This window comes from Chrysemys picta, chromosome 8, assembly GCF_011386835.1.
Source record: "Chrysemys picta bellii isolate R12L10 chromosome 8, ASM1138683v2, whole genome shotgun sequence".
In the NCBI taxonomy this organism is placed as follows: domain Eukaryota; kingdom Metazoa; phylum Chordata; order Testudines; family Emydidae; genus Chrysemys; species Chrysemys picta.
Window position 1 is genome coordinate 56,921,320 of NC_088798.1, and position 14,193 is coordinate 56,935,512.

The following is a 14,193-nucleotide window of genomic DNA, read 5'->3' on the forward strand; positions in this document are numbered from 1 at the left end:
TTCTTATGGGGAAAGTGGATTCACTTAACATCATAGTAACAGGAGGGTAGCCGTGTTAGTCTGAATCTGTAAAAAGCAACAGAGGGTCCCGTGGCACCTTTAAGACTAACAGAAGTATTGGAGCATAAGCATTCATTTCGCTTAAAGTAGCACTTTTCAGGAACATTAGGACAACGTTAAGCGAGGAGTTACTGCATCGGACCTTTACTGGCCACAAGTGATCTGGACCACGGTCTCATGTTTCAGCCAAAAGAGAGCATTGCCAGCAGCTCAGTGCCCCCAGTAACGTGCTCAGGCATTGCTCATGACCAACCCACTTTGTCTCCCAGCCCAGCACTGACCATGCCTGACGTAGTTTATCAGTGAGATCTCACAAGACCACATGCAGTCCCAGGGGATATGGCCATGGAGAAATAAGCCCTACACACCTCTAGCAATACCACATCTAAGAACACCTGAGTTGCCAAACTGGATCAGAACACAGTTCATCTAGTCCAGTATCCCATCTCCAACGCTGGCCAACACCAGATGCTGCACCCCCTACCTCATCCAGCAACGCCCTCTGCGTACACACCCAGGCACAGATCTGTAGCCACATCTGGTTTGCACACACAAACACAGCATTGCCACCACTGGGAACACTGTCTTAGCCAAAGAGTGAGAATTGTAGGGCTCTAAAGAACTGGGATCTTCAGGGATAATTTCAGGAGGTGAGGAACTCAAGAAATCCCATTTTCTTAAAACGTCATTGGTCTGTCACATGAGAGACCCAGAGCAGGTATAAATCCACCACCTGTGTTAGCAAAGCTCACTCCGATCCCAGCCATGAAAGCCACACCACATACTACTTCTGATTTCCCATTTCCACAACTCACGGCTGGTTACTGAAATTCCATAAACTCTTCACAGCCAACATTTTCCTCCCTTTTCCTGGCTGCACGGCCCACGATTGCCACTAGTCAGATCTTTGTTCCGTGGATGCCACGTGGCTAGTGAGGAATGACAAACTGGCATTTCAAACCCAAAGCAAGGCCCCTCCAGGGCAGAGCACAGCTACCCATCAGCCCAGTAACATGTGGGATCTAACTTCTGGCCGCTAACTTCAATGACAGCAAGATTAGGCCCTGACACCAGTGCACTGAGAGAGAGCACTCTAGCAGAACATGCCAAAAAAATCAAACCTGCCCACGCTGGCGTTTGTCTGCCTGCACCCTGGCACCTGAGCTCCGGCGCGCTTCTCCACATGGCTGCTCACGATTTCCAGAGAGAGCTGGGACACAGAAAATTCTGCAGGAAAATGGACCCTCCTGAATCTTTCTGTTGTCTCCCCCATCTCGATGCCAACTACACAACGCAGACTCGAGTAGTGAGGGGCAAGAGGCTTGTGACAGCGGTTTGGCTGGTGGAAACAGCGCTCATTTGCAGGGTGGGGAGGGGTTAAAAGGATCCAGGACAGTGACTCATCTTTTAAACGCTCAGACTGGAGCTACCAAATCAACACAAACATCCATAAAACTCTGCCCTGATCCCTGAACAAGTAATACCTAAGAGCTCTGCCTAGCCCAGGTAGCTAGTCCACAGATACGGCTGCAACCACAGCTCCAGTCAAAGGCCCTACATTCACAGCTGTCCCCCATCCTCCCAGCCACCCTCATAACTACAGCAAGAACCTTCCTTTGAGGCTGTAAATTGGCAGACTTGCTCTTAAATCAGATTGAAATTTGTTTGCTAAGTCTGAAGGAAATTGATAAAGGCCAAGGTCTTCAAAAGTGACTCACGACATTCAGGGTCTCTGTTTTTGGGAGCCCAGCTTGAGGCACCTCAGAGGGACTTGCTTTTTCAGAGGGCTCAGTGTTATCTGAACTGAGGCGCCTTTTAAGATGTTGCAAACTGGGCATGTCAAAAACAAAGACTAAAAATTGTGAGTCACTTTTTAAAATCTTGGTCAAAATGCCAGAAGTGAAATGTGCATAATCACAATTTGACCATCACAGAATCCCTGATGAATTTTGTCCATAATAATACGTCTACATCACACTCCATCCCTATGTCTCCAAACACTCTACAAAATGTTCGTGAACTAACTTTCAGAACGTGCCTGGGGAAACCGAGGCATAGAATAGTTATGAGACTGGAACAAAGCATGCAGTCAGTCTGGTGCAGAGCTAGGAATACAAGTCATTTCTGTGCAGAAGGATTAGCTTACCAAGGCAAAGGTGGAGAGAGCCCAGAACTGGATCTCAGGAGAGCTGTTTTCTGTTCCCACCTCTGCCACTGACCTGATGAGCGATCCGGAGCAAGTCATCTCTCTTTCTCCTCCCTCCCTTTGTCTGTCTTGTCTATTTAGCATGTGAACTCTTGGGGGCAGGGACTGTCTCTCACTATGTGTCTGTACAGCACCTAGCACAATGGGGGCCTGAACTTAGTTGGGGCCTCCAGGTACTACTGTAATACACATAACTAATGCACACCCAAACCAGTATGGACTATCTGCAGTCCAGTGGATTAGCAGAGAGGTGTTTGCAGGGAGTGAGAAACTGGCTGAAAAGGAAAAAAGATCCACATTGGCCTAGTTGCCCTACAGAAATATGACAAGGGATGAAACACAGGGCCTGACAGTACAAGGAGTGATGGGTAAGAGAACCAAGACACTGATATCAAGTGCCAATGGACTGCTATTATTACCCCTGGCCAAAGGGTTATCAGAAATTAGGAGACAGTTATCAGGCACAAGCAGAAGGTAGATTAGGACATTGCCAACAGTGGGCATGTGGTGAACCATGACTAACACACACACTGAATTTGTTTACTGCCATCGCGTCATCCATGTCTTCCCCTCCCTCACCCATTTTGTCCACCTGGGGTGCTCTAGCATGAGCTATTTGGGGCAGGCAACACCTGTAGCAAACCAAAGTCACTCCAGTTCCTACCATTGAAACAGACAACCATGATGATGGTGACTGATCACTGATAGCAAATCCAGCTGTCCTACAGGCTATGTTTACACACCCATGTATGAAACAGACAGTCACTGTGAAACAGCTCTGCCACCCAGATACAATGATAGCACTGAACACAACTGAACCACTCGCCGGGAGGATCTGGTCCATTGTGTTATCCTAGCACAATGGAGCTTTAGGAGCCCGGCTGAAAGGTACTATTACTTATACTTAGCATCTCTATGACATCTTCCTTCCAAGGAACGCCAAGTGCATTATAGATATTAACCACTTGAGAGGAAGGATAGTCCCGTGGTTAGGGTCTGACCCAGGACTTGGGGAGAAATTCCCTGTTCTGCCACAGACTTCCTGGTTGACCTTGGGCAGGTCACTTAACCTCTTAATGTCTCAGCTCCCCAGCAATACAATGGGGATACTAGCACTGCCCTGCCGCACAGGGCTGTGGTGACAATAAATACCATACAGCTCGTGAACCACCTCAAAATGTACACATTCAAGAGCAACAAGCTACAAAAGCTAAGTAATATTAATTCAACTTTAAGATACAGGCAGGTTTTTTTATCCCCATTCTACAGGTAGGGTAAATGCAGACAGAGAGAAGTTAAGTGAATTGTCCACACAGGTACAGTTGGGAGTAGAACTCAGGACACCTGATACCCAGGCCTCTGTTCTGCTTTCTCACTTTCCTGCATATTGACACCAGCATGCTAGTCCCACAAGATGAGAGATCTAGACTGAGCAGCCTAGTTAATAGTCAAGGCCACCATGAGCTGCTCTGAGCTTGTTACACTATCAACACACAATACAAATAGGATGACATCCCTTGCTACGCTGCGTGGGGGGAGGGAGCAAGTCTTTCTCTCCTATTCTCTGCCTCTCCTCTACAGGAAGATCTGTGCCCACCTCAACTCCAACTCCTCCTGCAGGAGGGAGAGGAAGAAAGAGGCAACCCTGAGGCCCTGTCACTAATGCCCTCTCCCCTCTGAGAGCTTGCATTAAATCTTGGTGGGGATGGCTGAACTTCTTCTAAAACTCAGGAAATTGCATCACTGATTTCACCCTCTTTCATTGAGTCTCCATCCTTGTAAAGAGTGGGGAGCTCCTAACCAACCCTCACCCAGTCCCTGCATATGCTGGTCTGTCTGTCTGTCTGTCTGGGGGGCCAAGATCGCCTTTTGAATCAATTTCCCCTCTTGCCCCCATTTTCATCCCCTGGCCACATCCTGTCCCCACCCTGCATCCCTTCATAACGGCCAGCGCCATGACAACATCCATTAAAAATGGCCACCTTCCAAGTTCAGCTAGATCTACTGTAGCCACAGGGGCAGATGGCACAAGAGAACATGAGCTGCACCTCCTCAAGGGGTGCAGCAGAGGGAACTCTCCACCTGCCTCATCCTGCTCCCCCAAGCCTTTTGGGACTGACTCCTCCCAGGCCAAGAACCACCAATGCCTCCTGGACTGAATCTTCTAGGTGCCCTTGTTGTGCCATCCTCCTACGAAGAGCAGCCATGGGGTGCCTGGCATGGAACTAGCAATACTGGCAAAACTGTGCACAAAGATAGAGGAACTACCCAGTCTAACATAGTGGGGTCTTCACATTGCCTTCATCACTGGGGTCTCTGAATGCCTGTGTCTAGTGATGTCCAGGTGAGTCTGGGAATGGTCTCAAGTCCATCTTGAAAGAAATCCAAAAAGAAAGTGAGACAGTAGACTCCGCATCCCATTTACCAGAGGTTGGGGGACAGGGGAAATCCTGACCTGGGATTACAGCTGGAGGGATACTATTCACTTCACAATTCATCAGAGAAATGTCACCATATTTGGGGGATGAGTTGCTAGACAAGTATTGGCTTCATTATTCTCCCACCTGACATAGTTGGGCAAGGAATGCGCGGGACCATGCTTGAATTTTGTAACATTTTTCAAATCAAATCTTCCTGACTCCTTTGTGTCCTGTTTTCTCTCCTGAGACTCCTTTAGTACAGGGTAGATATCTCACCAATACCCTGTGTGCACCCAATGCAGGGGGGAGGGATAGCTCAGTGGTTTGAGCATTGGCTTGCTATACCCAGCATTGTGAGTTTAATCCTTGAGGGGGCCATTTGGGGCAAAAATCTGTCTGGGGATTGGTCCTGCTTTGAGCAAGGGTTAGACTAGATGACCTCCTGAGGTCCCTTCCAGCCCTGATATTCTATGATTCTACTTTAGAAGGGGGATCTTTATAAATACCCTGGGCATGAGCCAGCAAAGAACATCATGGCCTGGGACTCTTTTACAAGTGGGGAACCGATATCAAAATAACCACTGGTGTCAGATGCCATGGAACACTCAGATCTGGAGCCCAGGTAGAACAGAGCACAGTAATGTGCAGCACGGAGCTCTCTGAGAGGAAGCCATTTGCATTACGCTGTCTTTGTGCCTCCTTGCATAAACATGCCATGTGTCTTAGATCTGATGGCTCTGCTATCATATCCAACATACTCCAAATGCGCCTTGTTCATTCCTTTTCCTCTCAGCCACCAAAAGACATCTTGGGCCAGATCCCCTCCTGGTGTAAATCAGCATCTCTTCAGTGAGCTACACCAATTTCCACTAACCAAGGATCTGGCCCATACGTATCTTGCCAGATCATCAGCTAATGTAAATCAGCATCGCACTATTGACATCAGTAGAGTTACACCAGTTTAATCAGCAAAGGATTTGGCCCGATATAGATACAGATATTAACTGTCCTTTATAAAATGACTGCATTTTGCAATCGGGGATAAAATGTACTGCAAAAAGTCCAATTTTCATTGCAAGAATAATGCTCTTTCACAGAGGAGCCCTGGACAGTCCAGGGTTTGTACATCAGATAGTTTAGAGCAGTGGTTCTCAACCAGGGGTACATGTACCCCTGAGGGTACGCAGAGGTCTTCCGGGGGGTACATCAACTCACCTAGATATTTGCCTAGTTTTACAACAGGCTACAGAAAAAGCACTAGTGAAATCAGTACAAACTAAAATTTCATACAGACAATGACTTGTTTATACTGCTCTGTACACTGAAATGTAAGTGCAAAATTTATATTCTAATTGGTTTATTTTATAATTATATGGTAAAAATGAGAAACTCAGCAATTTTTCAGTAATAGTGTGATGTGACACTTCGGTATTTTTATGTTTGATTTTATAAGCAAGTAGTTTTTAAGTGAGGTGAAACTTGGGGGTACGCAAGACAAATCAGACTCCTGAAAGGGGTACAGTAGTCTGGAAAGATTGAGAGCCACTGGTTTAGAGGCAGGTACACAGATTGCAAATGCCCCAAGTGTGAATTAAATAAGGCTTTTACCCTACTAGGAAAAAATATGGATACAGGGAAATGAAGGCAGCAAAAAACAAAAACAAAAAACAACAACCCACAAAGAGAGGAGATCTTGAAAAGCAGCAGGGATCTGGAGTCTTTGTGTGGGTTTCTCCTGCCCTCTAGCTCTGATCTGAACAGATGTGCTTGATGCAGGAAGAGTGATTAACAAGCCGAATCCTTAGTCCAATTTGGGCTTAAAAATGTAATAGGGAGGGAGGGTGTGGGGGAGAGAGGAGTATTAGAGAGATTTGGGTCTCTAAGAAGGTTAAATCCCCACAAATAGCATTCAGCCTGTGGCAGTTTTAAAGCAGCAAAATTCCCTTTATTTAAACACTTGGGCTTAAAAAAATGTATATATAAGAAGATTTTGGAGAAATTATGCTTAAAATTTGTCCAGTTGTTTCCATGTCTGTCTGTACCGGTACCTGCTTAGGGAACATCATGCCTGTCTTTCCATGATCGCCGTCTGTTTTCCTTTTTCTCTCCATTTCCACCAACCTCATTGTGGGCTGTACCCCCATGCAGCCAGCCTGTCTGGGAGGCCAAATGGTTCCCCTTCTGATGAAACCCAGAATGAGAGGCATGAGGGTGGTAACCGGGGGCTCCTCAAGCTGGCATCTCCTGTGAGCTGGGCAATTGAGTTACTCTGAGCTGATCCCAGGGGAGGCCAAAGTAGCCATGTCCTGGTTTTCGCTAACCCTAAACTTTGCCAAAGCAGCTGCAGGGGCAGGTTGGGATTCGATTAGCAGAAATATTAAGTTAGAAAGGGATTTATTTTTAATGAAAAACAGCTTGGGAGCATTGTTAGGACCCTGGTGTGCTCCTGAGAGCAGGGCTCTTAGTCCTAAACCCCTTGGCAAGCGCTGGCAGGGAGTTTCTGGAGCAAGGTCTCCTGTGCAAGGGGGAGCTTTCTCCACAGCCTGGTGTGAGCTGTCAGAAAACACCCACTGCCACTCAGCCCTCCCAACACAAAGGAGATGGTTGCACTTACTTGAAGAAGTCTTCCTTACAGTAGACACTCCCGGCTCTGGAGAAGCACCTGTCCACTAGCTGCATCTGGCAGTCCGCGCACTTGAGGCAGGAGCTGTGCCAGTGCCTGTCGAGGACTTTCAGGATGAACTTATCCAGGATGTGCTGGTTGCAGCCAGCGCACTGGGGAATCTCTGACGAAGCAGCAGTCGGGAGAGGAGGGAGAGAGGAGAAGAGCAGGGTCAGTGAAGACAGCCCCATTTGGGGAAAGGAAAAGGCGCAAGAGGGCCTCGGAGGCCTGTATCTCCCTGCTCTGTGGGAACGGAGGGAGCCGGTCACTGAGTTAGAGTTTAGCATTCAGGGAGCTAAGCCCACCTGGTGTCCCACTCCCTTCTGGATGAGAACACTGCGTGCTCACCCAGTCCCCTGTTTTCCCGTCGCTCCAGCTACACCCCACGTCTGTGCTGAACAGCGTTACAGCTCAGGAGTGCCTCAAGACCCCAGCGAGACGGCACAGATACAGCGTGAGATATCCCTTCAGTGGCTTCTGCTCCCCTTCCTCGTCCAGGCCATCCCCCTCATCCTCCCCCTTGAGGCCCTGAGCAGCTTCACCCTGGCTCGCCTCAGCTCCCATGTCTTCCTGCCCCCTCTCCCTAACTCTCCCCTCACCTCCTCCCCCTACTCTTGGCTTCCAGCCTTCTCTCGCGCTGCCCCCCGTCCTTGGGGCAGCTTCCAGCTTCCTACGCACCAACGGCCCCTTCCCTTCCTCAAAGCCCCTCTTAAAACTCCCTGCCTTCAGCCTCCCTGGACTGCCCTCACTGACTACGTCCCCCTGCTGCCCCCAGAGACAGCACAGCCACCACAGGGCTTGCTTCATACTGGACGGGCACCGCTAGGCTCTAACTTCTTTGGAGCGGGACCTCTATTGCTTTTCCCAGTGCCTTGGACACCTATGGCACGAGATGAACAAGGCCGCCCACTCTGGTGCTCCCCTACATGCCTCATCCCCAGTGGGGAGTGGGCATGCCACAAGTTTCCCCTCCCAGAGATCCCGTCGGGGGTCCCCCTCCCAGGCCCATCCCAATGGAAGAGCCTGGGCTGTAACCCATGGCTCTCCAGGGCAGCGTTGGTGGCATAGAACTGCTCTGCAGAGGCACTTTGCTGCTCTCTGCCACCCACTGGCATCACAGCCACGGCAGGAGCCAGGGGCTCCCCAATGCACTCCTGCTCCTGGGGGTGGGGGTCTACTCAGCTGTGTGGAGGGAGACATTGCAAACCCTGTCCTCAGGAACAAACTCCTGTTTGTGAGGCACAGTTATTGTGAGAGTCCAACCAGCACCCCGTCCCCTGCCCCCCCACATATCGACATCCCGACCTAGCTCTCCCATGGCGGTGAGTGGGAGAGACTCTGGCGATATCTGTGGAGCACGAGCCCCCTCCACTCACAGAAGTAGGCAGGCATAGTACCTTCAGCTGTGGGGGGAGGGGGCAACATGTTAAAATATTCTTTCCACTAAAGAAGGTCTTACTAAAAAGTGGTTGTGGAGACGGCAGCTCCTGGATGGGGCTCAAAGCCGAGCTCCCGACTGTCCACTCCCACTAGCAATCCCCCAGCACGTTGTGTGAGAGGAGCAGCTACCCCCATGCCCTGGCGTAATTCCAGCCTGGTGAAGAACGCCCGGCTGCCTACATTTCCTGGCACTTACGGGCTCTGTGTGAATCATTCTATATTGAATTTGACATAAAAGCCTAGGTCAGGTGACATGTACTTAGAGCACACACAAACTCTACCTGAGGAGAACATTACTGAGGTCGTAAAGTCCCACACACAGTCTCCCCGTCCCCGTCTCTTCCTCGCCCCCACTGGCCTCCAGTCACCCACACACCCACGTTCCCTATCCCCACTGGCTCCCTGTCCCAGTGTCCTCCTCCAATCCCAGTGTCCCTCCTCCCAGTCTCTTTGCTCAGCCAGTCACAGTTCTCCCTTTGCACTCTGGCTTCTCACCTGCTCTGTCCCCCTCCTGCCACCTCTTTCCCCCACCCCCTGGATCCCAGTCCCCACACTCCTAACTCCCAGGCTCAATGCCCAACAAGTTCCAATATGCTCTGGTCCCCCCTTTGGCTCCCAATCCCCATCACCCCCAGCAACTCCCAGTCCTACTTTCCCTCTCCCCCACCACCATCAGGCTCCAGTCCCAGTCTTCCCCACCAGGCTCCTTCTCCCAGTCTACAGTACTTCCCCTGCCAGGTCTGGCTCTTGTCCCCTCTGCATTCAGTTCAAGCAGCTTCCTCCCCAACCATGCCTGAGCCCAGGAGGGGAAGCAGTGAGAGCACATGAAGGGACAGGCTTCCTGCTCTCAGTTCAGGTGCCCAGACCCAGCACCGCTTGGCCTGAAACACCCATGAACTGCAATTGCTGGCAAAGTCCCACAAAGTCTTGAATTAAGCTGAGAAGTTCTAACAAGTCTCTACTGAGCATGTGCAAACTGCAATTTTTCAGAGGCTGGAAACCTGGGTGGCCAAATTTAGATGGCTTTTCACAAAGATGACAAATTGCTGCCCTTCTCTCCAAACTACAAGTCCCTGATCCAAAGCACAGGAGCACTAGAACTTCGCAAACAAGAAAGGTCACCAGGATTTTTTAACATGAGCAAAACAACATATTCTATTTCCCCGAGCCTTGTTCTTTGAAACCATTGAGCCATTTTGGCTCAAATTTTCCAAAACAATTCAGCCTGAGGCAGACACCCAACATGGAACATTTCAGCCTAAAAACCAGTCAAAGTCTGGCAAATTTATAAGCAACTGAAAACTGAGTCTTTTTAATGGGAGGTGTCAAGCAACTTCAGTAACAGGTGGTGCTACCAGCCCCTGCCTATGATACAATGGATTGTGAGGAGTAGGGACAAGGCAGGATACATGTAATAGCTCAAAACAAAAGAATCTGTGAGGATTCAGCAGAGAGCACATAAGTGCTAATATAACCACCCAGACATGGGTTTTGGTGTTTAGCATGACTAAAAGCATGAGCCTCTGCAGCTTAAGTTAAAGGAGTAACTCCTCTAGTCGGCAGCTATGTAAGGTTCTTATCCTCTTATATGGACCAGCTACTAGAAGGTAACAAAGACATGCAGTTTGCTAGGGTGGAGTACACTAACAGATGATGATTCCAAACCCATCAGCAGGGTATCTAATGGAGTAAGCAACCAGAGAGAGAGAGAAAAAAAGAAGTGACAGCATAGAAGAACGACACCAGTACAGAGCTAACACACCAAGATCGTGGGGGTTCATTACTGCCAGTAAAAGCAAGATTGGATGGTAGGCCCAGGTATTTGGTTTAGGGTTGCTGAGTCTCCAGGAATTAAAGATTAATCTTTAAAGATTATGTTGTGTGATAAAACATCCAGGGATACGTCCAACCAAAACTGGCAACCCTAATTTGGCTTGTCTATAGCTATGCAAAAATTCTCCTGTGCTACACAGATCTGCGTGGCAATCCAAAAGCAGACACCAAATCAGAGCATACTTGCTGATGTAGTTTGCACATTCTCACATTCACTGCAGTGTCAATGGGCTATGGTGTAGCTCCTTCACTTTCTGACCTAAATTGTTGCATGGTGTTCCGGGGCTCTGTTAAATGGCTACCCCAATCCTCACCAAAGGTGGCTGCATTTCACAGTTGTCTGAAATAGTCCCACTGTGCAGTATTTATGCTTTGTAAAGAGCTTTTGAAATGCTTTGGGGTGAGAGGCTCAGTATAAAAGCAAGATATATATCTAGCTATCTAGACTCATATAAGATGTCTGTCTAGAGACAGACAGCTTATATAGATCTGGATAGCTAGATATTTATCTCCATTTCTATCTGCCTATAGTTCAGAATAAGCAGAGAGTGCTGTAAAAGTCTGCAAGAGAAGATTGCCATGTAAAAGCAATGCACATAATGCTGCCATGCATGCATAAAAGATGATTGATTTTAAAGAAATATGCCCTGTAGTAGGAGTGTAATATCACAGGAGATGTTTGTGCATCAGCTCTTTCTTTCACTTGTCTATTGGGCACTTCTCTATTGGTATCAGGACGACTGACTAGCAGGAAATATTTGGGCATTTTTATGCTGCCACAAATCTAGAGAAGGGTCAGGAAAGAGTTACCAATTGTACCAAAATGAAACAGACAAGCTGATTGGCTTATTTATTGATATGCTTTTTAAAGCTCACACACATTGGCCAGCCTGAAGCCAGTTTACTCTGAGAAATCGATTACATTAAAAAAGAAAAGTGAACGCTACTTCTGATAATGCTCTTTGTTGATTGGCAGAAGCAGGTAGATACTCAGCTTGTGAGCCAATCAAAATGCAGCTTCTCAGATACAGCATGGGGAGGAACCCAGGGGCTTTCTCAGTTGTTTTCAGGGCTGCTTTGGAGAGCTGAGGCTGTCTACACTGCAAAGAAACACCTGTGCACCAAGTCTTAGAGCCTGGGTCAATTGACTGCAGCTCGTAGGGCTCGGTCTGTGGGCTGAAAACAGCAGAGCAGACATTCTTGCTAAGGCTGGAGCATGGGCGTGAAGACCGTCCCCTCTGGCTGGGTGTCAGAGCCCAGGCTCCAGCCCAAGCCTGAATGTCTGCACTGCGAGTCCAAGTCAACAGGGCTCTGAGACTCAGTGTTGTGGGTTTCTTTTTGCAGTGTAGACATAAGGCACTGAGGTAGGGTTCAAAAGATCTGCCTTCAGTTCCCAACTCTGCCACAGCCTGTGGGTGTAACTTGGGCAAGTATCTTAATCTCAGTCCCCACATGGATAACGGGCTAATAATACTGTTTTATCTATTGAGATTACAAGCTATTCAGGGCAGAGACTGTCTCTTACCACGTGTATGTACAGTGCCTAGCACAATCTTGGTGGTGGCCTCTAGGCCCCATTCTCATATGGGGTTCTTGCTCCTTGACTGATCCATGTGGCTAAACCCAGAGAGGCCTTGATGGGTTCCAAAGGGTGCCTCAACCAGGCCTTCTGGACGGCCCATGTGACACAAGGCAGCGAGGATCAGAGGGGGGGAAATTCCCTTCCAGTCAAAGATTAAAAAAAATAAAGAAAAAAAGATATTAAATAGAATCAATGTGCCTGCTTTGTCTTTTTAAATGGAATTGCCTTCCTTGGGGTCAGCTCTCCCATTGCCATCATATGTCTGCAGAATGGCTTTCATTTATTTCATTTATTTTAACTAAATTATTTGGTATAATAGGAATAATGTTAATGGAATTATACACTGTGACCAGATTACTGTCTAGCTCTTTAATAACAAATGTCTCAGCTTCACCTCTGCGCTTACAGTATTTTTGATAAATACTTTACCTCGGCATTTGTCTTTTAATGGCAGACAGTTATCCACACCACACATAATTAGATTAACGGTGCTGCTTAATTGACTGCGTATCTATCTGTACAAATTCATTCCGCTTGTTCTTATGTATCTACCTACCTGTCCACCCAACCAGCTATTTATGATAATCGTGGACTGCAGATAACACTGTCCAATAAGAGGAGACAGAATTATGTGACCTAGAATAGCCTGGCACTGTAGCTCCCCCACAGTAGATGATCAATTGTTAATAGAGGCAAACATTACTGGCTCTAGCTATTGGCTAAGACAGGGTCACATGAACCTGAGACCTACATGAAAGAAACCTCAGCATGGAGTCAACCTGCCCAGAATGGTTCTGATACCATATGGGGAAAAAATCAGCCTTACAGTACAATGATAAACAGTAGCAGATGACAAGGTTGAGTTATATAATGCAATTGCACTACCTGATTTGTGTGCATCACTAAATACCTAGTCAGGCCAAATTCTGCCAGCCTCTGGCACTCTGCAATGGCACTTGTAACCCATACGAGGACTCTGCAGGCCTCTGACTTCCTTTAGCAGTTGGACAACATAAGAGGATAAGAGTCTACTACTTCTGGCAGTTAGGACAAATCCTCTTTTAGCTCAAGTGAAAAAAGACCAAGTTTTTATTGCTAGAAGTCCTTGGTTCAAAGCTGCCCACTAGCAACCCAAGCAGGCTTCATTATACTGTGATAACATTATAATCAACAGGCTGATGCTGGTTACTGATTTTGCTTTTTAAGAAAAAAAATTGTGAGGATTTACTTGGGGAGGAAGGCCCTGCCCCCCAAGATTTTATTGAAAATAATCTGAAAATTCCTCTGTGCCTTGAATTTTTTAATATGCTCTTCAACTGATGTAAGGGAAAAAACGGAAATAGCACAGTTTAATGGTGAACTCCAGAAATGAGTTACCGATTGATTTCTGGCCAGGATTTTCTAAAGCAAAGTGCCTCGTTTCTGTCAGATGGCTATAGGGGCCTGATAGCAAGAAAGGGCTGAGCACCCACCCTCTGATAATAAGACTGCTTTAAGGTGACTCAGACTACAAATCAAAGCACCCAAATCACAGTGGTGTTGGAAAACTGAATGCCCTGGGCTAGGACCTGTCCTTCTGCTGTGTGGCTTCATTGGAGGGGGAAGAGATCACAGGGAGACATCCCACAGGACACACAGCAAAAAAGGATCCCTCCTTCCCTAGCTCTCAAACCAGGGCTATCCAGCAACATCTGATTCCTGATCTGGCCCATGCACCATGACTCCAAAGAGGCTTGGAGCTCTGGCTAGATACTGTATGATGAGCCCCTAGCTCAGGGGTTCTCAGGACAAAATTTTTGGAGGCCTCAGAGTGTGGCCACCGACTTTTGCTGGTGACCCCTCTCACACGTTTTCCTAAAATACTTAATTAGCTTTAGGAAAAACAAATAAATATGCACATATACCCGTCCAAATCATTGCAATTTATTTATTGCTAGCTAGTAAGTCTGTTGTGAAAAGTGATATTAACAAGCATACACGTATCGCTTTT

The 14,193-nt window shown here is 47.7% G+C and overlaps 1 protein-coding gene across 1 annotated transcript in view; it reads right to left on the reverse strand.

Moving 5' to 3' along the window:
* The window catches only part of LHX4 (LIM homeobox 4), a 69,153-nt gene that overhangs the window by 37,009 nt on the left and 17,951 nt on the right, over positions 1 to 14,193 (reverse strand). Inside the window, exon 2 of the mRNA XM_065554524.1 lies at positions 7,301 to 7,472. Within this exon, the coding sequence (XP_065410596.1) occupies positions 7,301 to 7,472 (172 nt within the window). The remainder of the gene's footprint in view (positions 1 to 7,300; positions 7,473 to 14,193) is intronic.